Here is a 27,584-nt window from a genome sequence, read left to right as displayed (position 1 = left end):
AAAGATACTGACATGTTCACAATTTTATTCATTGATACCTACTTTCACAATTTTTGTCCTAATCTTTCATTCTCCACTTAGCATTTTTTTTTCATTTCCTTGAAAACCTTAGTTACCCTATTCTTTTACTGATTACAGTACCTCTTCATGCAGATCAGTCTTCTGGGCAGAGAAGCCGGTCAGGCTTTTCACATTAGCAATATGAACTTTGCCTCTTATGGCCAGTTAGTGAATTTATCTTTAATCAGTCAATCACAAAACACTCTGGAATCGTGCAAAGAACTCAGTCATAAATATTATGTAGGCCTGCTAACTTTAATAAATAAAAAAGCCAAGAAACATATTTACCAATTCCTCAAAGTAAATCTCAGTTCTTTTAAAAGAATCAATCTATAGAAAACCACCAAGCACCATGGAACCTTTATTTTAATGTGATTACTGTACATCTGCAGTATTGGAGTAATCCTTTTACAAATGGAACTAGAAGAAACAATGACAAAACCAAACTGGCATTTGATGTGAATCCACAGGAGTTTTAAGCTTCAAATCCAGCCAAGAAGTTTGTTACAATCTCTTTCAGCTTTGCATCTGACTCTTCTGAGATCTTTCCATCGGTCCTATTCGAAAACAAAAGCAGATCAGTTGTGACCTGGGCAAAAACTCAATGACTAACCTAGTTATACAATTCAAAAGAATTTTAACAAGACTTTTTATTTTAAAGCTTACAAAAAAGGAGACATCAGTTGTGTTCATACCTGATTGTGCCCAACAGGGCTTGATGTTGGCTGATAACGTGAGACAAGAAAGCATTCTCAAATTTTGTGATCTTGCTGGGCTCCAGCTTGTCAAGATACCCCCTGACACCCGCATAGATAACAGCCACTTGCTCTTCAATAGCCATGGGAGCTGAAAAGAAATAAGTTGCTCAGTAAATGCATGCCACTGTTTCCAGAGTTAGAGAAACTTATTTTTTCCACAAATTATTAACATGTCTCCATAGATCACCAAATTTCACAAGCAGAAATTCCGTATTAATACTCCTTCCCACCTCCCTGGAGAAAGTTTTTTCCTGTTACTTGTAAGCCTTGAAATACAATCCTCACACTTATTCCATGAGCACTACACACCACCCAACAGGACTGTTTTGGGTATAACTAACTTGCTGAAATTTTACAGTAAGATAATATATTGTTTTGACTGCACCACATAGCTTGCGAGATCTTAGTTCCCCAACCAGAAATAGAACCCAAGCCCTTGGCAGTGAGAGCACAGAGGTCCTAACCACTGGACCACTAGGGAATTCCCAACACTAACATTCTTTATTAGTTATTATTAATTATTATTAGTTATAATTATTAATTATAATTATTTATTATTTATTAGTTATCCCTTGTGGCTCAGCTGGTAAAGAGTCCACCTGCAATACGGGAGACCTGGGTTCAAATCCCTGGGTTGGGAAGATCCCCTGGAGAAGGGAAAGGCTACCCACTCCAGTGTTGTGGCCTGGCGAATTCCATGTACTGTATAGTCCATGGGGTCGAAAAGAGTTGGATATGACTGAGCGACCTTCACTTTCAACATTCTTTTTAATCTGCCAGATCCCACATGTATATAGCCAAGAAGGCAACAGTGGGGAAGACATGGAATCTACTATGTCTTAATTTCCAAAAGAAAGGTATTATTATACCCATCCTAGCATTTCCATTGATACAATAACTATACTTTAGTTAAAATGGTATCAATCACATTCAAAAGGCAACATCTTTAATCAAAGGTAATGGCACATACTACAGTTTGTAAGGAGCTATGTGATATTCCCAGGTCCTAACATAGAGTAGGATTGACCGAATGTACAACTCACAATACTGTCCTTGCTTCAGCAGCTCAGTCAAACGCACACCACGACTCAAGAGTTGTTGAGTGGCAGCATCAAGGTCAGAACCAAACTGGGCAAAAGCAGCAACCTCACGATACTGAGCCAACTCCAGTTTCATGGTACCTGCCACCTGAAACATAGAAATGGTTAACTCACACAATACAAAAATACTTACTTCAATGACAGACCACCATACATTTTTATTTTTAACCTAGTGACAAAGTGATACAAATTACCTGTTTCATGGCCCTGGTTTGGGCAGCAGATCCGACACGGGACACAGACAAACCAACATTAATGGCAGGGCGAATACCTTTGTAGAACAATTCTGTTTCCAAAAAGATCTACAATGTAAGGAAAATACACAGGCATATTAGCAAGCTTTAAAAAATCAATTATTTTCACAATTAAGACACTATAGCAAAAACTGAAGCCCCCAAACTGAAGAATACTAAATGGCTTCTTATCCTAAAGAGCTCCTCAAATCTTTCACAACTCGAAATCATCCTGTACATTCCATTGCTGAGATGAGGAGATGTGAGATGCAAAAAAAAAATAGGTACCGTATTTACATTAAAACTTAAATTGGCAAAGTGATGTGATCGCTCTAGGATTTGCTCCAAAATTACACACAAAAGAGAAATGAGGGGAAAAAGAAAGCAAGAATGAAGTATACTATCCCATCAATAGATAAACAGGTGAGATATGTGCGGTTTCATTATACTATTCTCTTTACAATTGAGGTTTTCCATAATGAAAAGTAAAAGGAATTTAACAAACTAGTTCAAAACTACCAGTCTCAATTACTGTCCTGAAATCACCCAAAGTTTTCACTTAATCATAAAAATAATACCTGTCCATCAGTGATGGAAATGACATTTGTTGGAATGTAAGCAGACACATCACCAGCTTGTGTTTCGATGACTGGTAGAGCAGTCAAGGAGCCACCACCAAAAGCATCATTCATTTTAGCTGCTCTCTCCAGGAGTCGGGAGTGCAGGTAGAACACATCACCAGGATAGGCCTCACGACCCGGGGGTCGGCGGAGCAGCAGAGACATCTGACGATAAGCAACCGCCTATAGTATAGAAAAGTGTTCACCTATTAGACAGGAGCTACATTTGTCAACGACCACGTACAAACGTATAAATACATCTAAAAATACATTTCTTTTGACCTGTTTGGATAAGTCGTCATAAATGATCAAAGCATGTTTGCCATTATCCCTAAAATATTCCCCCATTGAACATCCAGAGTAAGGAGCCAGGTACTGAAGTGGGGCAGCATCTGAAGCAGTAGCTGAAACCACAATGGTGTACTTCATGGCATCTGAGAAGAAAATACACATCAAGTTTTACATGTTTATTAACACTGTGATTTTAAATTGGAGGTTACTAGATTAAGCACTTTACTACTGTCATTACTATTAAGATTACCCAGTCTAATAGCTTCTACTTTAAAGAAGCTAACAAAACCTTAAGCTTACTGCTGCTTTATACTACTGATATATTAGTTTTTTACTTATTACTTTTGTACTGACTTGTATTAATAGAAATTTAAGTTCATTAGGGAGTAATTAAAATCAGACTTCATTATAAGCATAAGCTATTCTAAGATTTGCAGCATTCCAGATAACCACAATGAGACTGAAGTTCCTTAATACCTGCATCTGTAAGTCTCTTCACCAGCTGGGCAACAGTGGATCTCTTTTGACCAATAGCAACATAGATACAGTACAGCTTCTTCTTTTCATCAGTTCCATCATTGAATCGTTTCTGGTTAATGATTGTGTCAATAGCAATTGACGTTTTGCTGTAAGAAAAAATAAACATAAACCTTACTAAGTACTTCAAAGCATCCCCCAACTTAAATTCCACCCAAGTCACTCTCATATTACAGTCTACTCGTGCTGTATCGCCGAAATGTTAATATCCACCATTCCAAGTCTAAAAGTAACCTTTCAATAGAGCCTGTTTTAGTTAGAGCTTTTAACAAGCCATTAAGTCTTTACCCAGTCTGTCGGTCACCAATAATCAGCTCACGCTGACCACGACCAATTGGCACCAAGCTATCCACAGCCTTAATGCCAGTTTGCATTGGTTCCCGCACAGAGATTCGAGGAATGATCCCAGGGGCTTTCAAGCCAACTCGTCTTCGGGCCTTGGAACCAATTGGACCCTGTTAAACAGTAAGAAACCCCAGAACAATCAATTTGGCTCTTTCTTTTGAAGCTACAACCAAATCCAATAAATGTTAAACCTACCTTTCCATCAATGGCATTACCAAGGGCATCGACTACACGACCCAGCAGCTCCTCACCGACTGGAACATCTACAATAGCCCCAGTTCTCTTCACAATATCTCCTTCCTTAATAAGTTTATCATTTCCAAACACGACAACACCAACATTGTCAGGCTCCAAGTTCAGAGACATACCCTATACAAAAGACATAATTGAACACCCATGAAGCCTCAGTGGCATTTCTTCCCACGTATCTACACTACATATGAAAATGAAAGGGGGAGCAATACCAACTTTTCAAATCTGGTTCACTTCTATTTTTCCACCAAACAATCTTCAGTTAACACTTGTCAAATTCCCTCAAATAATCAGAGTTTAAAATTATAAGCCAAACATGCACCTTACCACATCCTCTAAAAACTAAAATAATAAAGAAACTGAACTGCTTAAGCTTCTTCCACTGCACTTCCTCTGACTACGGTTTTTGAATGGGGTGACCAGTATGAAGTAAAGTGTCAGGGTCAGCTAGGAAGACACTCTTGATTTCCATCTGTGAGAACTCATCAACAATCTTTTTTAAATATTATCTAGTAAGAACCTATATCCATCAAGTGAGTAAAAAGTGAAATTAAAAGCTACCTAATTAAGAACAAATCTGTACAACAGAACAGTGCTGGGTCATCTCATATTTCAAAATGGTTAAGATTTTAGGTCCCTAACTCATACATCAGAGAAGGCAATGGCAACCCACTCCAGTACTCTTGTCTGGAATCTCACATGGACAGAGGAGCCTGGTAGGCTGCAGTCCATGGGGCTGCGAAGAGACACAAATGAGCGACTTCACTTTCACTTTTCACGCACTGGAGAAGGAAATGGCAACTCACTCCAGTGTTCTTGCCTGGAGAATCCCAGGGACGGCGGAGCCTGGTGGGCTGCCGTCTATGGGGTCACACCGAGTCAGACACAACTGAAGCGACTTAGTAGCAGCAGCAGTTCATACATAATCAATGCAAAAAGGCTAGTCCAGGAACTGAATCTGGTCAATAAATAAAGCTCTCAAGAATTACAGAGTAAATATAGAGGAGTACCATGGAATACCATTGCAGGTACAAAATCTTTAGTCTAAATCTCTAATGTTCAACAGAGTAGCCACTAACATTATATGGCTATTTAAAATTGAAATTAGTAATTGCCCTGGTACCCAAGCCAGAGAAACTTCAGTAGTTACCGTATCCATCATATCTATAAAACATTTCCATCATGGCAAAAGTTGTTTAAGGCAGAATCAGTCTAGACTCCTAGATCTTAAAAGCTAAAAGAAAATGAAAATGAGTTCCTCTATTTCAGCCTAACGTTTCAAAGATACACACAACGATAGATGAAAGGGTGAATTTTTAGCCAAGGTCTGAGAGCTACCAATAAAACATTTAGCTCCATAAATAGTCTTTCACACCAACAGGCTCTTTTTCCATCCTGGATACCAGCAAGACCAAGACGATCTTTCCCCCATCTATGTGATTAGTGGATTATTCTACTGCCCCTGGCCCACCTGGATATCCTATTCTGCTTCTGCCAGGGAACCCACGACTCCTACAACTTTGATTTCTCACCCTACTGTCCAACTACGCTCAATCTAATAGGAAAAAAGCACACTTCTATAATTAGTGCTTCTGATAACCACACCACTAGCTCACCTCTCAACAATAGGTCTATTCCTACAAGAAATACAAAGTCAGTGACTTCCAACTTTCAAACAAAAATGAATTTAACTAATCAAATGCTTTTGTATAGAATGATCTTAACAGCTACAAACAGACTTGAACTTTTCACAATCTGGTTGAAGATTTACCCAATTTTGTATTTCGGTGCTAATGGTTACAACTTAGCGTAAATCAGTTCAGAGGGTAAAAGCTTGGTTAACAAAAAAATTTATTCTTTTCACAATCTATAGTAATGACAAACACAAAATCACTGAAGCAGATTCAGATTCAAAGTTTAAAAAAAAATATGTGAAACAATCTCTGAATTACTAAATGAATAACTAAGGAAACACCAATGCTAAAACTATAAAATCTCATTTTACAATTTACCTTTAAACCTGAAGAAAACTCTACCATTTCTTCTGCTTGAACATTTCTTAGCCCATGTACCCGGGCAATACCATCACCAATACTTAAAACACGCCCAGTCTCTTCAAGGTCAACAGAGGTATCAGCTCCAAGAATACGCTCTTCAAGGATAGAGGACACCTCAGCAGTGCCTATTAAGAGAGGACAATTCCATCACAATAAACAGCCTAGTCCAAAGATCTTTTCCAAACTCATTTCCTCAAAGACATATAAACTATAGCTGTGATCATAATAATTAAATTGTATTATAAAATTAATATTCTTTAAAAAAAAAAAAAAAAGCTTGATACCTACCACTATGAAAACGAATCCAAGTGATTGAGAGAAAACCTCACAAGACAAACATAAACCAGGTAAAAGAAGAAGAGAAGTCGCTCAGTCGTTTCCGATTCTTTGCGACCCCGTGGACTGTAGCCTACCAGGTTCCTCCATCTGTGGGATTCTCCAGGCAAGAATACTGGAGTGGATTGCCATTTCCTTCTCCAGGGGATCTTCCTGACCCAGGGATCGAACCCAGGTCTCCCGCACTGCAGGCAGATGCTTTACCCTCTAAGCCACCAGGGAAGCCCATGTAAGGAGCTAATCAAATTAAGCAATATCCCTAAAATAAGTATTTTCTATCTCCTAATTCTTTGGTTTAATCTCTTAAGAAATCTGAAACTTGAATTTTTGCCTAAATTCTATAAAAACTATATCTTAAAAAGCAACTGCTTAGAATCCCCTGGCAGTCCACTGGCCAGGACTCTGTGCTTTCACTGCCAAAGGCCCAGGCTCAATCCCTGTTGGAGGAAGTAAGATCCCACAAGTCACTCAGCCAAAAAAAAAAAAAAAAAAAAAAAAAAAAACCCAACTGTTTAACAAAATAAAAGTACTGATATCCCTCGCATTTTGAAAGTTCATTTATGTAACTTCACTTTGACAAAAAAGGGTAATTTCTTCTTCACACTTTAATCATATCAGCCAAGGAAAAATTTCATTAGAATGCCCACTTTCAAATATTGATGAAAACCTGTACTTCTTCCTTTCAAGGGAAGCATGTACCATATTCCTGATTTTGGCATACAGATGATACCTAACTGTATTTCAAACGACCTAATGCACATCTCAAAAGAAATTTCCCAACCTACAGAATCTTAAGTTTACCTCCTCTTTTCTCTATTGCATTTAAAATGTGCAAATTCAGACTGCCAGGTATAGGTTACCAGTTCCTGTTTTTGAAACACATAAATATAAAAATTACTTGTCTTTTCCCAATGTCTATTAGGAAAGGGTTCACAGGGCAGAAAGAAGCCTACCACCTGACATATACTGATACGGAACAAGTATTCGTTATGACAAAAAAAGAACCTGTGCTCCCATCAAGAGAAATAAATAATTGTAGTTCATTTCACTAGAAGGGAACCTACCAAGATAGAGCTAAATGGCATATTATGGGTTAAGAATCTAAAATTCCACTAACTAAAATTGAGAGAAAAAAATTCACTAATGGAAAAAATCCAAAAACTATTCCCAACAGGTATGTAACCTATGTAACATTTTTCATTTAGTAACAAGGTAGTAAGTGTGGTCCAGACACAAAATAATGACTTACCGGTCTTCTGAAGACGAGAGTTAGAGGCATGCAGGTTCCTTGCAGCAATGAAGGATGATCCCAAAGCATTTTTGGAGACCTAGTGCAAGAAATTTTCTTTAAAAATCTGATTTAAAAAAAAAAAAAAAGCCTTTATAAAACTAGCAAGATTAAACAAATGCAGACTTGGTATGATCAAATTATCAGCACACAAATATTAATCACGTGTGAAAGCATTTATTCATATACGTGAAAATGTATTAATGCAGTTCCTGGTACACTGTAAGTACACTAAAAAAAAAGCTTATTTTAAAAAGCAACTGCTAACAAAGTATCTTTCCTTTTAAAAGCACCAGATAAATATTATTTCGATTTCAAATGTATTTCAATTGAGTTGTGGAAATCCTCAATTTTATAAACTGCTTCCTAAAAGGGGCAAATCTCAATAGATTTTCTATTCTAATCTTTAAAAAGCCTCTAAATGTTGAGTTTGGTTAGAAACTAAGAGATATAGCAATACGCACTATGTTTTAAAAAGAAAAAAACTGCCTTCAACAAATCCTGCAGGAATCCGGACCCTGCTTCTATGACTGTGGTTGGTCAAGGCATATTCTGAAGACATTCCCTTCTACAGGACTAGGATGAATGTCCTTGAGTAGGTTTTTTTTTTTTTTTTTGTTAACAGAAATGCAAGATGTTATCAGCGGTAGTGTTTGGGCAGTAAATGGCCAACGTATTTATTTGGCCTTCCAAAATGAGATAACTCTGAAGATGAAAACACAAATGTCAAATCGTTTACATAACCTTTAGGAGTTATGTCCTTAACTTCAAGGGATTCAAGGGATTTAAGTAATGAAGGGCATTGACCTTCACAAGAATCTCCCAACCTATGTTCTATTTTACTTGAGTTTTCAATCACTAACATTCCTCAAGGATGAAATCTTAAAACAAGTCAAAGCACCACCAACCAAAGTCTGCCAGTCTGAGACAATTTGGAATCCAGCTCCTCCGCTGTCAGAGTGGCGCCCGCACTGAAATGCGTATTTGCACCTATACGGTGTTCTCACGATCGTTTCACTATTCGGCACTAGGAGATCGCATACTGAAGCATTCATAAAGGCACCTTCATTTATCGCTTTTCTCTGAACCGACCTCTGGAGGAGGTGAAATGCCGGGTCCTGCTGACCTTCACGCAATGCTCTCTACTTTGCTTCAACCTGGGCTGACAACAGTGCTCTGACCTTCAGCGAGGAAGTCCCGAGGAGTCAGTGGGGCCCGGGCTCCCTGATTCGGAGCAGGCCTCGGGAAACTAGCGCCCCAGCCCTGACCTTCATCCAAGGCCCCTCTCCGGCCTCTCGGACGAAGACTGGAATCGTCCCGAGGCGCCATCTCCAGAGAGCACGAAGGTCACTGTCTCCCCTGCAGCACCCTGCACCCTCCCGCACCGAGCGAGCCGAACAGCCCTTCGCCGACAGCCCAGGCCAGGCAGAGCGGCCAGCGGGGCAAGATGGCGCCGCCCGCCACAGCCCCTCACCCTTCGAACAGAAAGAGCCCGAGCCCGTGCAATCGCCACCCGCGGCTGTCTGGACCCTCCCTCCAGCCAGCCTCCGGTGCTCACCAGCCCCGCTCGCCGAGGGAGGGCGCGGGCCACGGCCGCGGCGACGCGCACGGACAGCATCTTTGCAGCTCCTCCTCAGGTGCTCCCTCCGCAGCCGCAGCCTCGAGACTGACTGGGACAAAATGGCCGAGCTGCGGGGAAGGTCAAAGCAGTCAGCCCACGTGACCCGGATGTACCGCCCCTCGCTTTCACCCCCGGACTCGAATCTGCCAGGGTGGGGGTGGGGCGTTAATTATTTTCTTCCTTTAAGTATCGTTTTTAGATTTTCAACCTCCAGATGACTGATTAGACGTTCGCCAGCCTCGACCCAGGCACTGGTTACATACTTGCTTTGATCTTTCTTATCGACCTTGTGGTTGCCCTGGGCGACCACATGGTTATAGCGGAACTGGCTGAGAAGCAGTTTCCAGGCCGCATCCTTGTAGAAAAACGGTGCTGCCGTCACCTTGTCCTGGGGCGCAGCTGGCTAGCTTGACCATCAGGGGGGTTGACTGTGGCGGGTCCCGAAGATACAGCTATTAAACCTTGGTGATGTGGATGCAATAGTTACTCCTCTTGAGAGTGTAGGCAGCAGAGCATTTCCTGCTGTGCGAATTAACGCGGATTAATCTGCAGATCGCTAGCCACACCCCCAGAGACTCTGAGTCAAAAACTGGGGGCAAGCTGAACGTTTGAAAAGCACTCAAACTGAAGAATCGTAGTTCTTTTAGATTCGATCTGAAAGAATCATGTCTGCCAATTAACATTAAAATGTTTAACAAAAAAAAAAAATAATAAAATAAAATGTTTAACAAGCAAAAATTCGAATAGAGTGGTTGCTAATCCTGGGAAGAATGGTCCAGAATCACTCCAGAGTGAGCTAGGGCTCAATTTTTTCTCTAAAAGTAGCTATTTTCATGACAGTGTAGACATTACTTTGTCATTTGAAGTAGAAGGGTAATGATGAAAATAACTTTCTATACCAACCCAATGAAATCAGGACAGGACTTGTTCCCCCCAAGGAGATTGTGTGTGTGTGTGTGTGAGAGAGAGAGAGAGAGAGAGAGAGAGAGAGAGAGAGAGATACCGAGATAATTGTGAAATGTGCAGAATTTGGGTTGGGAAGGAAAATGTTAGGTATTTTATGATGCTTGTTCAGTCCTATCGGACTGCAACCCCATGGCCTGTATCCCACCAGGCTTCTCTGTCCGTGTAATTTTTCCAAGCAAAATTACTGGAATGGGTTGTCATTTCCTCCTCCAGGGTTTCTTCCCGACCCGGGAATCTCCCCGATCCAGGGATCTTCCCAACCCAGGGATCAAACCCCTTGTCTTTTGCGTCTCCTGAATTGGTAGGTGGATTTTTTTTTTACCATTGTGCCATTTTATGACATTTTATGATAGTGGAGAGTATTTACATTAACTTCTCTTGTAACTCTTTTGAGAAGGATCTTTTAGCTTCATTCACCAAATTCTGGCTTATACCCCAAATCTTAATTTGGGTTGGGCATATAAATATCTGGATTAAAAACAGTCATGTCCTAAAACAGTTTGCAAATATATGATCACCCATCCCTTTATCCAATATCCTACTTCCTTTTCAAGGTAAGCCTTGAGTAAATATGACAGTCCTCCTGGGAATTAGGGGTAGGAATAGGTAAAATTTGGGTTTGTAAAAATAAAGTTCAAGAATATTTTGTAAAATTTGTAGTGATGAAAGTGGACAAAGGGCATAACGATAACTTCCCTACCCTTATCTGGAATTTAGTAAATGAGCAGATACATATATGACTGAAACAAAAAAGAACAAGAAAGACACACAATATGATATAGGCTACTTACTAAAATTTCATTGAAAAGTTTAATCATTTAAAATATGCATATTACTTAAGAGAAAGATATTTGGTGCTAAGTGATCCACAATTTGATATTGAAACATGTCACAGAAAGACTGAAAGCAAAAGAAGGGGGCAGCAGAGGGTAAGATGGTTTGATAGCATCACTGACTCAATGGACACAAGTTTGAGCAAACTCCAGGAGATAGTGAAGGACAGGGTAGCCTGGGGTGCTGCAGTCCATGGGATCGCAGAGTCAGACACAACTTAGCAACTGAACACCACCACCACCACAGAAAGTTGAGTACATGACCTATTTTTCCTAATGTAATAGTATACTGCAGGAGGTGGTGCACAGCAGCATGGTATAACCTGAGGAGACTGAAACACCCAATTGGAGTCAGAACACCATGGTCAGAGTCCAGATCTACCACCTAATCTTGGTCAAGTCACATATTCCATGTGTGTGGTTTTAATGTGAAAATAGGTAAAATAATGTGTGCCCATCTACTTTGCAGGGTTCCTGTGAGAATGAAACAAAAATGGGAAAACACAGAAAACTATACATTACCATAGAAATATAAAGAACCTCTCAAGGTGTTAACTACAGAGTGATGGAAGGAGGAGAGAACTTTAGGAAAGGCAAAGAAATGAATGAAAGAATGGCTGAGTGGCAGTGACAGTGCAGTTGTATGCTGTAAATCTTTTTAAAACAGTTTCCAACATATTTAGCTCTTTTTTTTTTTTTTTCACATTTAGCTCTTTGGTAGTGGAAACTAAGGGATAAAAAGAGTGAGACTGCCCTAGGTAATATTGCCAAGGTAAAATTAAAATTTTAAGTGAGGAAGAAATAAACATCTGCTATCAAAAAACAAGTTGCAGGTTGTTTTTTCTTTTTTTAAAGATGAGTGATTCAAGTGAGAAATAAAAATATAAAAGAAAGAAAACACAGCCTGGTTCCATGCGGCTTTACTTCTCCTGAAGGTGATAACCATGGAGAGCGGAGAAAGCCGCAAAGGAACAAGGGCTTGCAGGGCTGAAGCCTTGGACCAGCCTCGGCCAGGAGCTCCGCGCCCTGGAGTCCTAGTAAAAACTACAACTCCCAGAAATCCCGGATCCCGAAGTGGGTGGGCCCAACGGTGTGTGGGCGGGGCCATCAGCGCAAGCGGGGCGCTTCTTCCGCGAGGAGCTGCTGGAGAAGTGGCGGGACTGGCGGCGATGGAAGCTCTAGAGGAGAAAGAGGCGCAGGTGATGGGGCGGGAGCTGGGCTTTGCGGCCTCCGGGAAACCGCGTCTTTGACACACCCGCCCCGCCGGCGGATCTCCTGGGCGAGCCACTTTTACTATGTTCCTCTGCTGATCCATCTTTAGTCCAGTTTTCACCATCTGTGAGCAGCCCCCTCTCCCCACCAACCCCATCCCAACGCTGAAAAGGGAGTTTCCCTTCTTTTCCCGGCCTTCCCTGCTGGGACTCAGGCTCGGAGAGGGGTTGAGGAGTCCTCTCGTGTGAAACCTCTCCCTGGAGACTGGAGGGGGACTTCTTATCCCAAACTCAGCTTCCAGCCAGGCCTCGCCGTTCACCGCTGCTTTTTACTAGATTTCTCACTCTTAACCAAGTGTTAAAGAACCTGCTTGCCAATGCAGGAGGTGTAAGAGACACGGTTTCGATCCCTGGGCCGGGAAGATCGCCTGGAGGAGGGCATGGCAACCCATCCCAGTTTTCTTGCCTGGAGAATCCTATGGACAGAGGCGCCTGGAGGGCTACAGTCCATGGGGTCGCAAAGAGGCGGACAGGAGTGAAGCGACTTAGCACACACACCTGTTTTCCGCATCTCGCATCCCAACTCTAGGAGCTTTCCGGCTCTGAGGGACTTGGGAAAAAAAGTGTGTGAGGGACTTGGGAAAAAAAAGAGACAACTCTTTTTTCAAACTTTGCACCCATAATAATGGTTAGCACTTGCATATTGAGCTTCCTATGATGCAAAATACTTGCCTAATACTGCTTTTGTAGCTTTGGGGAAGAACAGATTGTTTTCTGGTAATTTTGTTGATTGTGCTGTGCCTGCTCACTTTTTAATCTCCTGACATCTGATAGCTCTCTCCCTAAAGACAAATTAGGATGTGAAGTAAGTAGGATGCCAGAATATTCATAGAAAGCATTTCGTTTGCTTCGTCTTATTTGCTTCATGCCATTGAAATAAACAAGGATTATTAAATTTGTGTCCCTTGTAATGGTTAGGTCGCTGCATGGCTGAAAAAAATATTTGGGGATCATCCCATTCCACAATATGAGGTGAATGCTCGGACAACAGAGATTTTATATCACCTTTCAGAACGCAACAGGGTCCGAGACAGGGATGTCTACCTGGTAACAGAGGACTTGAAACAGAAAGCAAAGGAATATGAATCAGAAGGTGAGATCAATTACAGAATTTTGAATGAGATACTAACTAGAGGTAACCAGATTTTAAAACAGTAAAGTATGCATGCCTGCTAAGTCCCTTCAGTCATGTCCAACTCTTTGTGACCCTGTGGACTGTAGCCCACCAGCTTCCTCTGTCCATGGGATTCTCCAGGTAGAATACTGGAGTGGGTTGCCGTGCCCTCCTCCAGGAGATCTTCCCAACCCAGGGATCAAACCCACATCTCATTATGTCTCCTGCATTAGCAGGAGTTCTTTATTACTAGTGCCACCTGGAAAGCCCTAACAGTAGAGTATACAAGGTTGATTTAGTAGACAGCTTTTTAGCATTGCTTCTTTATTTTACCCAGATTTGTCTTACATTGTGTTATTATAGCAACCTAATATATTACAGGGCTTGCCCGGAACTCAGCAGTAAAGAAACTGCCTGCCGATGCAGGAGACACAGGTTAGATCCCTGGGTCAGAAAGATCCCCTGGAGGAGGAAATGGCAACCCACTCCAGTCTTCTTGCCTAGGATATCTCATGGACAGAGGAGACAGGCAGGCTACAGTCCATGGGATTACAAAGAGTTGGACACAACTAAGTGACTAGAGAACAATAACAGTATGTTGTGTCATTATAGTATATTTTATTGGTACTCTGATGGTAAAACACTAACCCCTAAAATATAAGTCTAAACTTATTAGCCTGACATATAAGATCAGTTCAGTTCAGTTCAGTCACTCAGTTGTGTCCAATCTTTGCGACCCCATGGACTGCAGTACACCAGGCTTCCCTGTCCGTCACCAACTCCCAGAGCTTGCTCTAACTCATGTCTATCAAGTTGGTGATGCCATCCAACCGTCTCATCCTCTGTCATCACCTTCTCCTCCTGCCTTCATTCTTTCCCAGCATCAGGGTCTTTTCAAATGAGTCAGTTCTTCATATCAGGTGGTCAAAGTATTGGAGTTTCAGCTTCAGCATCAGTCCTTCCAGTGAACATTTAGGACTGATTTCCTTTAGGTTTGACTGGTTTGATCTCCTTGTAGTCCAAGGGACTCTCAGGAGTCTTCTCCAACACTGAAGTTCAAAAGCATCAATTCTTTGGCGCTCAGCTTTTGTTATAGTCCAACTCTCACATCCATACATGACTACTAGAAAAACCATAGCTTTGACTAGATGGACCTTTGTCAGCAAAGTAATGTCTCTGCTTTTTAATATGCTGTCTAGGTTGGTCATAGCTTTTCTTCCAAGAAGCATATAAGTTACCTGTGGTTTTTAATTAATCTATTTATGGCTGCCCCGGGTCTTGCTTGAGGCACTTGGGTGTTCTCTAGTTTCGGTGAGCAGGGACTGCTCTCTAGGTGTGGGGCACGGGCTTTTCACTGTGGTGGCTTCTCTTGTTGTGGAGCATGGTCTCTAGGATCTGCAGACTCTGTAGTTGTGATGCAGAAGCTTAGTTGCCCCACAACATGTGGAATCTTCCTGGACCAGGGATGGAATCCGTGTCTGCTGCATTGGCAGGTGGACCAGAAAAGTCTTATTTTAGTAGTTATTAAAATACAGTATGTACACCCATGGCTGATTCATGTCAATGTATGGCAATAAACCACTACAATATTGTAAAGTAATTAGCCTCCAATTAAATTAATTAATTTAAAAAAAAATACAGTATGAAGAAAGGGGCTCTGAGTCCAGAAAAATTTTATTTTGTAAAAGCTATTTTTTTTTTGGTCTATAATAATATGTAACAAAAATTCTAAGGATTTTAAAAGTTAAGATTATTCATGTCTGTCCTAAAGAACCTTTTAGGGTAACACATTAAATTGCAAACATTTCTACTAATATATACAAAATTTTGACACAATTTTCCATACTAAAGTGTCCAATAAACATCTACTTCTGCTTCACTGATTATGCTAAAGCTTTTGACTGTGTGGATCACAACAAACTATGGAAAACCTTTAAAGAGATGGGAATACCAGACCACCTTACCTGCCTCCTTCGAAACATATATGCAGGTCAAGAAGCAACAGTATGAGCCAGACATGGAACAACAGACTGGTCCAAAATCGGGAAAGGAGTACGTCAAGACTGTATGTTGTCACCCTGCTTATTTAACTTGTACGCAGAGTACATCATGTGAAATACCGGGCTGGATGAAGCACAAGGTGCAATCAAGATTGCAGGGAGAAATATCAATAACCTCAGATATGCAGAAAACACCACTCTCATGGCAGAAAATGAAGAGGTGCTAAAGAGCCTCTTGATGAAGGTGAAAGAGTGAAAAAAACTGGCTTAAACCTCAACATTCAAAAAGCTAAGATCATAGCATCCATCACTTCAAGGCAAATAGATGGGGAGAAAGTGGAAACAGTGACAGACCTTATTTTCTTGTGCTCCAAAATCACTGCAGACTATGACTGCGGTCATGAAATTAAAAGACACTTGCTCCTCGGAAGAGAAGCTATGACACACCTAGACACCGCATTAAAAAAGCAGAGATGTCACTTTTCTGACAAAGGTCTGTATAGTCAAAGTTATGGTTTTTCTTGTAACCATGTGTGGATGTGAGAGTTGAACGATAAGGAAAGCTGAGGGCCGAAGAATTGGTGCTTTGAACTGTGGTGCTGGAGGAGACTCTTGAGAGTCCCGTGGACAGCAAAGAAGTCATACCAGTCTATTCTAAAGGAAATTAACCCTGAATATTCATTGGAAGGACTGATGCTGAAGCTGAAATTCTAATACTTTGATCTCCTGATGTGAAGAGCTGACTTATTGGAAAAGACCCTAATGCTGGGAAAGATTGAGGGCAGGAGAAGGGGGTGACAGAGGCAGAGATGATTGGATGGCATTATCAATTCATGGACGTGAATTTAAGCAAGCTCTGGGAGTTGGTGATGGACAGGGAAGCCAGGTATGCAGCAGTCAATGGGGTTGCAAAGAGTCAGACATGATTGAGTGACTAAACAACAACTATAAGTTGGTGTCTGCTGAGTAGGGCTGGGATGGCTGAATATCCACATGTAGAAGAATGAAGTTGGACCCTGCCTCATAATATATATAGGAATTAACTTAAGGGACTTCTCTGTGGTCCAGTAGTTAAGAATCTGCCTTGCAATGCAGGGGACACAGGTTCAATCCCTGATCAGGGAACTAAGATCCTACATGCTACCAGGCAGCTAAGTCCGAGCGCCACAACTAGAGAACCTGTGTGCTACAACTATTGAAGTCCACATGCTCTGGAGCAGTGAAGATCCTGAGTGCTGCCACTGAGACTGGATACAGCCAAATAAATGAATAAATACACACACACACACATACATATATGCGTTTAAAAAAAAAAAAAACGAATTAACTCAAAATGAATGAAAAATCTAAAAGTAAGAGCCAAATCTAAAACTCAGAAGACAGCATAGATGTACATCTTCATGCTTTGGATTTGGCTATGGTTTCTTAGCTATCATACCAAAAACAGAAGCAGCAAAAGAAAAAGTAGGTAAATTAAAAACCATCAAAATTAAAAACTTTGATCTCAATTTTTTTTTCTTTTCATCATCAAGTAAATGAGAAGGCAATACACAGAATGGGAGAAAATATTTGCAAATCATATATATGATGAGGGACTGCCAGTAAGCACAGCATCAGTAACCATCAGGGAAATGCAAATCAAAACCTCCTTGGACTTCACACCTTCAAGGATGGGTACACAACTCTGAACATAGTAAAAGCCATTGAATTATATGCTTTAGGTGGGTGATTGCAATGAAACTGTTGAAAAATTAAAGCAAAACAAAGATCTTAGTCACCATAGAACTCTTATTTCTTTTCAGCCAAGCATCTTCAAGACCTTCTCATGGAGAGTGTGAATTTTTCCCCTGCCAGTCTCTCCAGCACTGGTTCCAGGTATCTGAATGCTTTGGTTGACAGTGCAGTGACCCTTGAAACAAAGGATACCTCTCTAGCTAGGTAATTCTTACGATTGTTTTAATTTCTGCAGTCATATATGCTATCAGGTGTTGACCTAAGGAGCTTTTGTATCTCAGGGTAATGCTATATAGGAAATTATAGGAAATAATTTTATATTTATGATTATATAGGAAATATATGAAGAAACACTAAATTTAGTCAATTCCTTATCATTGCTAGTGAGTATGTTTGATTATTTCAGATAAACTTGGTTAAATTTATAATGTATTCTTTCAGGATCAGGTTTGTGAAGGTTGGTTCTCATGTATATTTGAAAAGGGATTAGGTATCACGTTTTTCCCTTCAGTCAGTTTAGTCGCTCAGTCATGTCCGACTCTGCGACCCCATGAACTGCAGCACGCCAGGCTTCCCTTTCCATTACCAGCTCCCAGATCTTGCTCAAACTCATGTCCATCGAATTAGTGATGCCATCCAACCACCTCATCCTCTGTCATCCCCTTCTCCTCCCACCTTCAATCTTTCCCAGCTTGAGGGTCTTTTCCAATGAGTCAGTTCTTCACATCAGGTGGTCAAAGTATTGTAGCTTCATCTTCAGCATCAGTCCTTCCAATGAATATTCAGGACTGATTATTCCCTTGAACAGTAGGAAAAGCAGTAGGCTAAATCGTCTACTGTTGAGCATAATGATTTTTAGTCATGAACCTACCCTATTGGATAGAGTAGGTTTCCTTGTGACAGGCATTTTACCTGTATAAAGACATTATTCTTCTAACAACCTTAAGAAGAAATTGAGACTCAGAGGGGTGGGTTAGATAATTTCTCTGAGCTAGTAAATGACAGAGTTGGGTTTCAAACCCCACCTGACTTCAGAGTCCTAGGACTATCCCTGTTGGATACATCTTAGCTAGGGACTACCATTACAGATTATAACCAGAGAACTGTATAGCTGTTCTGTTTAACTGCTAATGCAAAAGCTTGGAATATGTGTATATATATATATTTAAGCAGAAGAGTTTTAGCTAGGAGATCATGTAGGCTATATGGCAGCAGAAATCTTAATTCAATCAGTTGACTTGAATTAAGCCAATTCAGCAGACACCAAATACTAAATATATGTATAACTCTCTCTATATCTCTGTTTCCCTCTCTTTGTCCCTCCCTCCCTCCCTATATATATATATTTATGTATAGCTATCTATGTAGGCACTGGGGAAGCAGAAATGAATAATGAATGCCGGCAAGGATAGTCTCTGCTCATGGTAAATTGAAGGAGATGGACTTGTAAAATTATAGTATGACAGCTGCAACATTATAGGAATGTACAAGTTGTAGGTAGAAAGCACAGAGAAAGGGGTAGTGAATTCCAGAATGGGAGTAAATATAGTTTTTAAGGAAATTTGCCAGCTGAGAAAGGGTATTCCAATGAGAACAGTGTGTAAAATAGTTAAGAGCATGATTAAGGAAGAATTCACATAGAAGTAAAATCATTTTTAGAAGTGAGGAATAATTGTAATGATTTTAATTGTCCTTAATGTCCATTTACATGACCAAATTCTTCTTTTAGTTTTATCCCTGCAGTGAATGATTTGACCTCTGATCTTTTTCACACCAAATCCAAAAATGAAGAAATCAAGCTTGAATTGGCAAAAGTTGAGAAAAGTCTAACTGCAACTTTAGTATTAGAAAAATGTCTGCGTGAGTAAGTAATTAGTTTGAAGTTATGACAGTTTTTATTATAAAGGCAATAACAGGACATTGTAAGATTTAGTTTTAGCAATAGATATAATTTAAAACAACACATTAGGAAATGGTAAGATAAAACATTATTTTAAGTAGAAAATGACTTGGATGAAGATAGGAGTGTTTGGGTACATACTTTTATCTTTTGTATAGTAGTTTCTTTTTTCACTATTTTTTAAATTTTTTTATTACTTATTAAGTTTTACAGAAAGAATACATCTGAGTATCATTCTATGGTGATGACAATTGAACAATACTCATAACTGTTCTTGAGTAACTAATAATTATTGAATATTATACAATATTGAGAAATACAGAACAAAATACAATTATTGAAGGACAGTTGCTCTATAACATCGTGTTGGCCTCTGCCACACATCACCACGAATCAGCCACAGGTGTACACATGTCCCCTCCCTCCCGAACCCCGGGTCCCATCTCCCATCTCATCCCATCCCTCTAGGTTGTCACAGAACACTGGTTTGAGCTCCCTGTGTCACACAGCCAATTCTCACTTGCTATCTGTTTTTCACATGGTGAGGTATATGTTTCTATGCTGTTCTCTCAATTCGTCCCACTCTCTCCTTCCGCCACTGTGTCATAAACTATGGAACAACTTAAGTGAAGTGAAGTCGCTCAGTCGTGTCCGATTCTTTGTGACCCCATGGACTGTAGCTTATCAGGCTCCTCCGTCCATGGAATTTTCCAGGCAAGAATACTGGAGTGGGTTGCCATTTCCTTCTCCAGGAGATCTTCCCAACCCAGGGATTGAACCCGGGTTTCCCGCATTGTAGTCAGACGCTTTACTGTCTGAACCACCAGGGAAGTCATGTTCTATTTTGTTGCCCTTTCTTACTGAAATTCTGGTATCCCTCTTGATGTTCTGGCCCTTCTTTAGGTCCTTGTGGCCCCAGAGGTTAGAGGCTGTGAAACAGGAGTATGTATATGCACAAGTAATATGATGTTGTATAAATTTATCCAATACATATTGACTCTGTATATGCAAAGCATCTTGTCATGTCACATTTAGAAGAGAGTCCTTTGTGACCTCCATAATTCAAATAAGCTTTAGGATCCATTAAGTCACTTTTTGAGCAGCAGATCTACTTTCTCCAAGAATAATCGGCATAGATTAATCTTAAAATTATTCAGTATTCCTTGAGAAAAATCCCAAATGGCAACATGGAAAGAAAGATGACCTGGAAGAAATGCGTGGTAGTATGTTATCTACTCTTGACTAACCCAGAGTTGAATCAAAGAAGTAGTAGTTTGCTTTTTATAATAATTTCACTGAGAAGAAAATGTTCTCAACTTTACTTTTTCAAGGGATCTCAAGAAGGCAGAGTTACATCTGTGTACAGAAAGGGCCAGAGTTGACAGTCGTCTTCAGAACATGGACTTCCTGAAAGCCAAGTCAGAGGAGTTCAGATCTGGAATTAGAACTGCGGAGGTTTGTGTGAAAGACTCAATATATTTAGCTCTCTTCAGACGTCTTTTCAACTTTCATCCTCACAACTAGGCAGGATTATTATTCTCCTTTCATGACAAGGGTACTGTGAAGATAGTATCTTGCCCAAGGTCACAAAGCCATCTAGCAGCAGATCCCAGTTCATATGCAGGTCCCGAAACTCAGGCTCTTAAGCCCTGGACCCATATTGTCACCAATCTCGGACAGTCTGAAATGACGCACATGCAACATAAAAGTGCTTACAAGCAAGTATAGTTCTTCATCTATGACTTTTTTTTTCTGTAGCTTCTCTTTACTCTGTTATATATTGAAAATATTTAATGATGGTTACTTGCAAAATAATTTTTTAAACTGAACTCCCTTTTTTGTCATTGTAGAAGCAGCTTTCAGCCCGAGGGATGGATGCTTCTCTGTCTCATCAGTCACTGGTAGCACTTTCAGAGGTTCGCTTACTTTATCCAACTTAACTTCCTTTAAAATGTCACTGTGCCATGTGCTTTTCATTTCTTGTTATACAGCTTTATTCACTATTGACCTGATTTCTTTTCCTTTACCTGTGTATTTTATGTTTACCAGTATTTATATTTTTATTACTTGTTTATCTATATATATGTTTACATTTGCTTGGTTTTTTCTTTATTTGATGGAGTCAGTGATTATTGATTTATCTATTGTATAAATATACTGAACTATTATGTGTTACACCACTGAAGTATTCATATTTCTTCCCTTTCAGCAAAATACTGGCTCCCAACTCCTATAGAATGCATTTCTGGGGTTTAGGTTCTATAAGAGTTTTATTTATTTTCATAGGAAGAGGGAGAAATGGGGGGATTTGTTTTATGGTTTTATTCTTAAGATTTTTTCGTACTTTGATTTTTGGAATCTAAAATTAACAGTTCATAAATATGTGTTTGAGATTCTTGTTTCCTGATGTGCTGATGCCTCTTAATCACATTATTTTGTATTCCCAGACAGCATATTTGTCTTAATAAATGGGAGTATTACTTTGCTGTTTTAACATCTTTTAAGGATTGTGTCCATTTGTTATCCATTTACCTTTGAAGCTCTTTATTTGTTACATTATTTAAAATATCCTAGTGTTAATGTTTTGTCATGTTTTATTTCAGAAATGTGCACTGTTTAATTGCATTGTGAATATCTTTATTATTCTGTGTGTTTTTTTTCACCCTCAGAAACTGGAAGAACTAAAACGACAGACTATACCTTTGAAGAAAAAATTGGAGTCCTATTTAGATTTAATGCCGGTAATTATTTTTATGAATTAAAAAAAAAAAGTTTATCTCCTCCAGCTTTCTCCAAGGGCACTAAATGATCATGAAAATACTGGGTCCATATCTAAGGACCCAGGTCCTCCTCTTTTTTCTCTTTCAGTAAAAGATAAGTTCCAAATTCTTGTAGAATGCAATTCTGGCGTTTTAGGTTGTATAAGGGTCTGTGTTAAAAGTCATTATTGAATTTCAGTATTGTATGTACTTTGGATATACTTTCTATAAGTTTTTTTGCCTTTTGAAAAGGATTGTTGTATCTTTTTTCCCCTTGTTTCCTAGCTGAGACAACATAACCTTTCCTTATTTTATTTTTCTTTTAAAGAATCCATCTCTTGCTCAGGTAAAAATTGAAGAAGCAAAGCGAGAATTAGTAAGTAGTTCCATTTTTTTCCTTCAGACTTTTAAAGATAAATGCCGATAAAGCTAAAACTCCCTTCCTCCTATTTCTTTCCTTTCTACTCAGAGGTAAAAGTAAACCACAGTCCCAAACTTGAGGTATATCATTACCATGCATCTTTTAATACTTTTTGGGGGGCATATATGTATTTTTTTCCCCACAAAAAATACATAGTGGTCTTTTAAATTTTTGTGTAGATTTTCCTGGATAGAAAAGGAGAGTTTAGAGGCATAGAATATTCTAGACAAAGTGAAAGTGAAGTCACTCAGTCATGACCGACTCTTTGCAACCCCATGGACTGTAGCCTACCAGGCTCCTCTGTCCATGGAATTTTCCAGGCAAGAATACTGGAGTGGGTTGCCATTTCCTTCTCCAGGAGATCTTCCCAACCCAGGGATTAAACCCAGGTCTCCCGCATTGTAGGCAGACACTTCACCATCTGAGCCACCAGGGAAGTCAGGAATTAACGAAAACATAAGAGCTGAAAAATGGAGGACTTTTCCAAGCTTTTGCAAGTAAAGCAATCTGCCTGCTTAGGGGTATGCAGTGGAAGATAGGACTGAAGTAGGTCAATTGGTTTAGGAGGTGAAGGGCCTTCAATATAAAGAAGGTTGAGCTTGGAGTCTGTAGGGCAGGGGTCCCCAGGACTGGTCCACGGCCTGTTAGGAACCAGGCCTCACAGCAGGAGGTAAGCAAGTGAGTGAGCAAGAGAAGCTTCACGTATATTTACAACTGCTCACATTACCTCCTGAGCTCTGCCCCCGTCACATCAGCATCCGATTCTCATAGGAGTGTGAACGCCAACCCTAAAGTCAAGGGAGAACATCCTGAGATTGCCACAAAATAAAAATAAAGTACACAATAAATGTCATGCACTTGGATCATCCCGAAACCATCCCCCCCACCTCCAGTCCACGGAAAAAATGTCTTCCACTGGTCCCTAGTGCTAAAAAGGTTGGGGACTGCTACTGCAGGGGACCACTGAAAGTTGCTCTTGCTTTTTAAGCTAGAGAGAAACGTGATCAAGGCTATGCTTTTTGATCAGGCCAGTCATTTAGGAAGATTTTTCTGGGATCAGTGTTTAGGGTGGACTGGAGGATAGAGAAAGAAAATTGCAGAAATAAGTTGGCCTGTTTAGGCCAGATGAGAAGTAACGAGAACAGTGGCAGTGAGACTGGAAAAGAGCGATGTGAGAGACATTGCGAAAGTACATTGCTTAAGGAGTACAGGTCAGGAAAACCTATTCATGTGTCATGTCATTCACCGCTCTAAAGGGTTTTCTCTTCCCTCCTTGGATGTTTATTAGGAGCCTGAAGACTTGAAGTATGGGAAGTGGGAAAGATATAAAAGCAAGGGAAAATCTCATTTATAATGATATTTTTAAAAATTTCTGCTTCAGTGGTTTTCCTTTTTGTTTCCCTTATTTTAAATAGCATTAGAAGTTAGAGCACTTTTTTTATGTCTTTAGTTATAATATTTATGGTGTTTCTTTCTTCCTTTAGGATACTATTGAAGCTGAACTTACAAAGAAAGTAAACATGATGGAACTGTGACCAGAGCCAAATAAATTTCACCTTTCTTAACAAAGTAGATTGAATAGGACTTTAAAGAATTTTTTCCTTGTGACATTCCTTATAACTTAATTTCTGTGTTCTTAGATGAAATAATGTCATTACTGATGAAATAACGGTGTCTGGTTGTGTATTGAATTTTTATGTGCAAATGCATAGTTTTCATATGAAGAAACATTGGTTTTCTACGTTGTTAGTGGCTTGATGTCCTTCAGTAGCTCTCTTAGGTGAACACACGACAGTCATCATGCAGTCACTCACAAGGTCAGCTAAGTGAAAGGGAAAGATTCTGCAGCTTCAGTTACGTTCCTCCCACGCCCCCTTCTCCTGGGATTTGCCATTGTTTTTTCTGATCCGCTTACCTGCCTAATTCCAAATGTTAATATATGCAGGAATTTGGTTTATGAAAAAGATGACCTTTTAAATCAGTAATAGAGAGATGGATAATTCAACCCATGGTGCTAAATTTATGCTTTACCCATTTTATCAGGATAATTTCAAGGGATCAAAGATTTAAATATTTTTTTAAAAGATAGTAAAATAAATCATAAAGGAGTTTTAATGTTTTGATTTTTAAATAATCAGAGTCAGAAACTTACGGCTGAAATCCAGGAGCCATAAATAAAATGATTGAAATGTTTGAAATTTTTGAAATACTAAAACTTCCTGTATGGGACTATCTCTTGTAAATAAAATCAAACCATGATAAATGTAGTGTAAAGAAGAAAAGAGAGATTTTTCACTTAGCACCTTTTTGTACTTTTAAAAATTTTGTACCATGGTATCAAAAATCAGTTAGTTTTTTAAAGATTCCCTAATTGACCTTAAAAATTTCCCTCTCCTTTCCCACAAATATATGGCTAAATATAATACAAAATGCAAAAGACATTTGTATTTCCTTTTTTGGAGACTGTCCATATCCTTTAGCCATTTAGGTATGATTGTTTCATCTTTCTCTTAACAGTTTATAGGTGCTTCTGGTGTGTTAGCTAAATTAATCTTTTACAATTTGAATTGTGAATGTTTTCCAAGGTTGTCATTTGTCTCTTAACCGCAGTGCTTTTGGTAAGGTGACTTGATGGGTCAACTGTGGAAATAACCACCAGAATCCCTCCTACCCCTGTGCTCTCCCCCTTTGTATGCTAACCTTGCTACTTCTCTCATCAAGAGGTGGAGTCTGTATCTTCACCTGTTGTACCTGGTTTGGCCCTATGATTTGTTTTGGTCAATGAGACAAATAGCAAATAGGAGAAAACCGAAGACTAAAAACTTGTTACGCGTTGGAGCTTGCCATCTCTTACCGAGACTACCATGTGAAGAAACCTGGACTATTGGAGGATGAGCAAAGAAAGGTAATTCCAGCTGAGCCCTGCTCGCACCCCAAGACCAAAGAGGCTGCCAACTGCCAGATATGTGAATGAGGTCTTATACTGTCCAGCCCTACTAGCAGACTGCATAGATCACCCATGCTGTCCCAGGCCGGAAGCTCACAGAGTCAACCTGTAGAATCATAGAAATAATAAATGATTGTTGTTTGAAGCTTATTTTAAATTTGGGGCTGGTTGTTGGCTGTAGCAGCTAGTTGATAAAAGTAACCTTTGAAGTTTATTTTTTGGCTTCCCCAGTGGCTCAGCAGGTAAAGAATCTGCTTGCAGTGCAGGAGACACAGGAGACATGGATTCAGTCCCTGGGTCGGGAAGATCCCCTGGGGGAGGCAATGATAACCCACTCCAGTATTCTTGCCTGGAAAATCCCATGGACAGAGGAGCCTGGTGGGATACAGTCCAGAGGTTGCAAAGAGTCAGATATGACTGAGCGACTAACACTTAACACCTCAAATTTATGTTCAAAGAAAAAAGCAAAACATACACAATATGAAAATCAAAAAGAAACCTAAAACCTACATAATTTTATAGAATAGTAACCATATTCCATGTAAGTAAGAAAATTGTTTTACGTAAAAGACAAAGATTGAAAGAACAGGTTTTTAAAACACCTCCAGTTATTTGCTGTACTTGAACAAAATGTCTTAAAAGTAAGGATAGGTAGATTCACAATCACAGTAGACAGATTACATCTTCTCTTAGTAATTGATAGAACAGGCAGAAAAACAATCAACAAGGATACAGGATATTTAAACAGCACAATTAACAAACAATAATGGATATATAAAGAATCCTGTTACAGACTGCCACGGGTACATGTTCTTTTCAAGTGCATCCAGAACATTTACAAAAATCATCCAAATACTGGTCAGTAAAAGAAATCTCAACCATTACAAAAGGACTGAAACCATACATAGCATGCTCTCTCAATACAGTGTAATTAGATAAAAATAACTGAAAAATTTTATGTTTAGAATTTAAGAAATACATTCTAAAACTGTGAATCAAAAATTACAAATTAGAAAATATTTAGAACTGGCAATGATGAAAATTCTACATATCAAAACATAAATTTCTGCTTTTGGCCATGTTGAAAAAGAGCGATCACACTGACTTAGATGGATTTAAATAGAAAAACAAATGAAAATAGGAAACTATAGTCTTCAGACATTAAGTAACAAGCCTAGCACATTAATTCATAAGAGAAACAAGGTGAGCCTTGTGATAGATTCAGCTTAGTGATGGACGGGGTTTTCAAGTTCATAGCTCAGAAAAGGAGAATCCAAACAGCATGGTGATCTTGCCTAGTTGAGGAGAGAGAGATGAGAATTGAGAAAATCGAAGGAAAGTGTCAGAAGAGGGTTCTGATTTCTTTGAATCTGTCTAAACTGATTTGCACACACAGGAAGAAATCACCTGAAGCCCGTGAAAGAGTCATTGGAAAGGAGCAGACTGAGAAATTCCTGGAACATGCAAAAGGCTGGGATTATCTCGAGTTCCTGTGAGCCAGAGTGAAGCTACTTTCTACACCATAGAACACTGAGTAGTGTCTTCAGAAGGTTATTTGCCTTGGTGGTGAGAATTAGCTCAAAACCCAAACCAACATGAAGGCAGCCATTGACTATACGTAAACAAATGGACATGGCTGTATTCCAATAAAACTTAATTTACAAAGACAGATGGGAAGTCAGATTTGGCCCACATACAGTAGTTTGCAAACTCCTGTCCTACAACAATAGCTATAAAACAAAAAGAGGTATAGCTAATATATCAGTTGTGGAGTTAGCATGGAATCATAAAAAATGCTCAGCCCAAAAGAAGGCAGGAAACAAAAAAAGAAAAAAAGATGAGACAAATAGAAAACAAGATGGTAGATTTACACACAGCCATGTCAATAATGGCATTAAAAGCAAATGATATAAATACTCCAATTAAAAAGATATTTTCAGCTTGAGTAAAAAAAATCAAGACTCAGTGAAGTGCTATTCTTTTTAAAATATTTATTTATTTACTTACATGGCTGCATCATATCCTAGTTTCGACATGGAAACCCTTAGTTGCGGCCTGTGGGATCTAGTTGCCTGATCAGGGATTGAACCTGGGCCTCCTGCATTGGGAGCTTGAAGTCTTAGCCACTGGACCACCAGGGA

General features: G+C 39.6%; 2 protein-coding genes across 4 annotated transcripts in view; one reads left to right on the top strand and one right to left on the bottom strand.

Annotated features, from left to right (window-relative positions):
- Nucleotides 1–395: 395 nt before the first annotated feature.
- The window catches only part of ATP5F1A (ATP synthase F1 subunit alpha), a 66,656-nt gene continuing 39,467 nt past the window's right edge, over nucleotides 396–27,584 (bottom strand). The window contains exons 2-13 of the mRNA XM_020870963.2: nucleotides 9,436–9,566; nucleotides 7,839–7,917; nucleotides 6,209–6,378; nucleotides 4,140–4,313; nucleotides 3,888–4,054; nucleotides 3,540–3,688; nucleotides 3,054–3,205; nucleotides 2,730–2,954; nucleotides 2,113–2,220; nucleotides 1,862–2,006; nucleotides 756–906; nucleotides 396–617 (exon numbers count right to left, since the gene is read on the bottom strand). Of these exons, the coding sequence (XP_020726622.2) occupies nucleotides 536–617; nucleotides 756–906; nucleotides 1,862–2,006; nucleotides 2,113–2,220; nucleotides 2,730–2,954; nucleotides 3,054–3,205; nucleotides 3,540–3,688; nucleotides 3,888–4,054; nucleotides 4,140–4,313; nucleotides 6,209–6,378; nucleotides 7,839–7,917; nucleotides 9,436–9,495 (1,662 nt within the window). The 5' untranslated portion in view covers nucleotides 9,496–9,566 and the 3' untranslated portion in view covers nucleotides 396–535. The remainder of the gene's footprint in view (nucleotides 618–755; nucleotides 907–1,861; nucleotides 2,007–2,112; nucleotides 2,221–2,729; nucleotides 2,955–3,053; nucleotides 3,206–3,539; nucleotides 3,689–3,887; nucleotides 4,055–4,139; nucleotides 4,314–6,208; nucleotides 6,379–7,838; nucleotides 7,918–9,435; nucleotides 9,567–27,584) is intronic.
- HAUS1 (HAUS augmin like complex subunit 1) lies at nucleotides 12,391–25,593 on the top strand. Of its 3 annotated transcripts, none has more exons than XM_070452626.1 (9): nucleotides 12,391–12,496; nucleotides 13,487–13,661; nucleotides 17,485–17,557; nucleotides 19,146–19,280; nucleotides 20,648–20,771; nucleotides 21,167–21,232; nucleotides 21,986–22,057; nucleotides 22,404–22,451; nucleotides 23,981–25,593. In XM_070452626.1, the coding sequence occupies exons 1-9, from the start codon at nucleotides 12,467–12,469 to the stop codon at nucleotides 24,029–24,031; spliced, it is 774 nt and encodes a 257-aa protein (XP_070308727.1). In that variant the 5' UTR covers nucleotides 12,391–12,466; the 3' UTR covers nucleotides 24,032–25,593. The 3 variants fall into 3 exon arrangements, with proteins under 3 accessions (XP_070308727.1, XP_020726626.1, XP_070308728.1); XM_020870967.2 differs by having other exon boundaries at nucleotides 17,485–17,620; XM_070452627.1 differs by lacking the exon at nucleotides 19,146–19,280 and having other exon boundaries at nucleotides 17,485–17,620.

This window comes from Odocoileus virginianus, chromosome 22 (assembly GCF_023699985.2).
Source record: "Odocoileus virginianus isolate 20LAN1187 ecotype Illinois chromosome 22, Ovbor_1.2, whole genome shotgun sequence".
NCBI lineage: Eukaryota > Metazoa > Chordata > Mammalia > Artiodactyla > Cervidae > Odocoileus > Odocoileus virginianus.
Note: the sequence above shows the minus strand (reverse complement) of the source record. Positions and strands in the feature narration are given on the sequence as shown.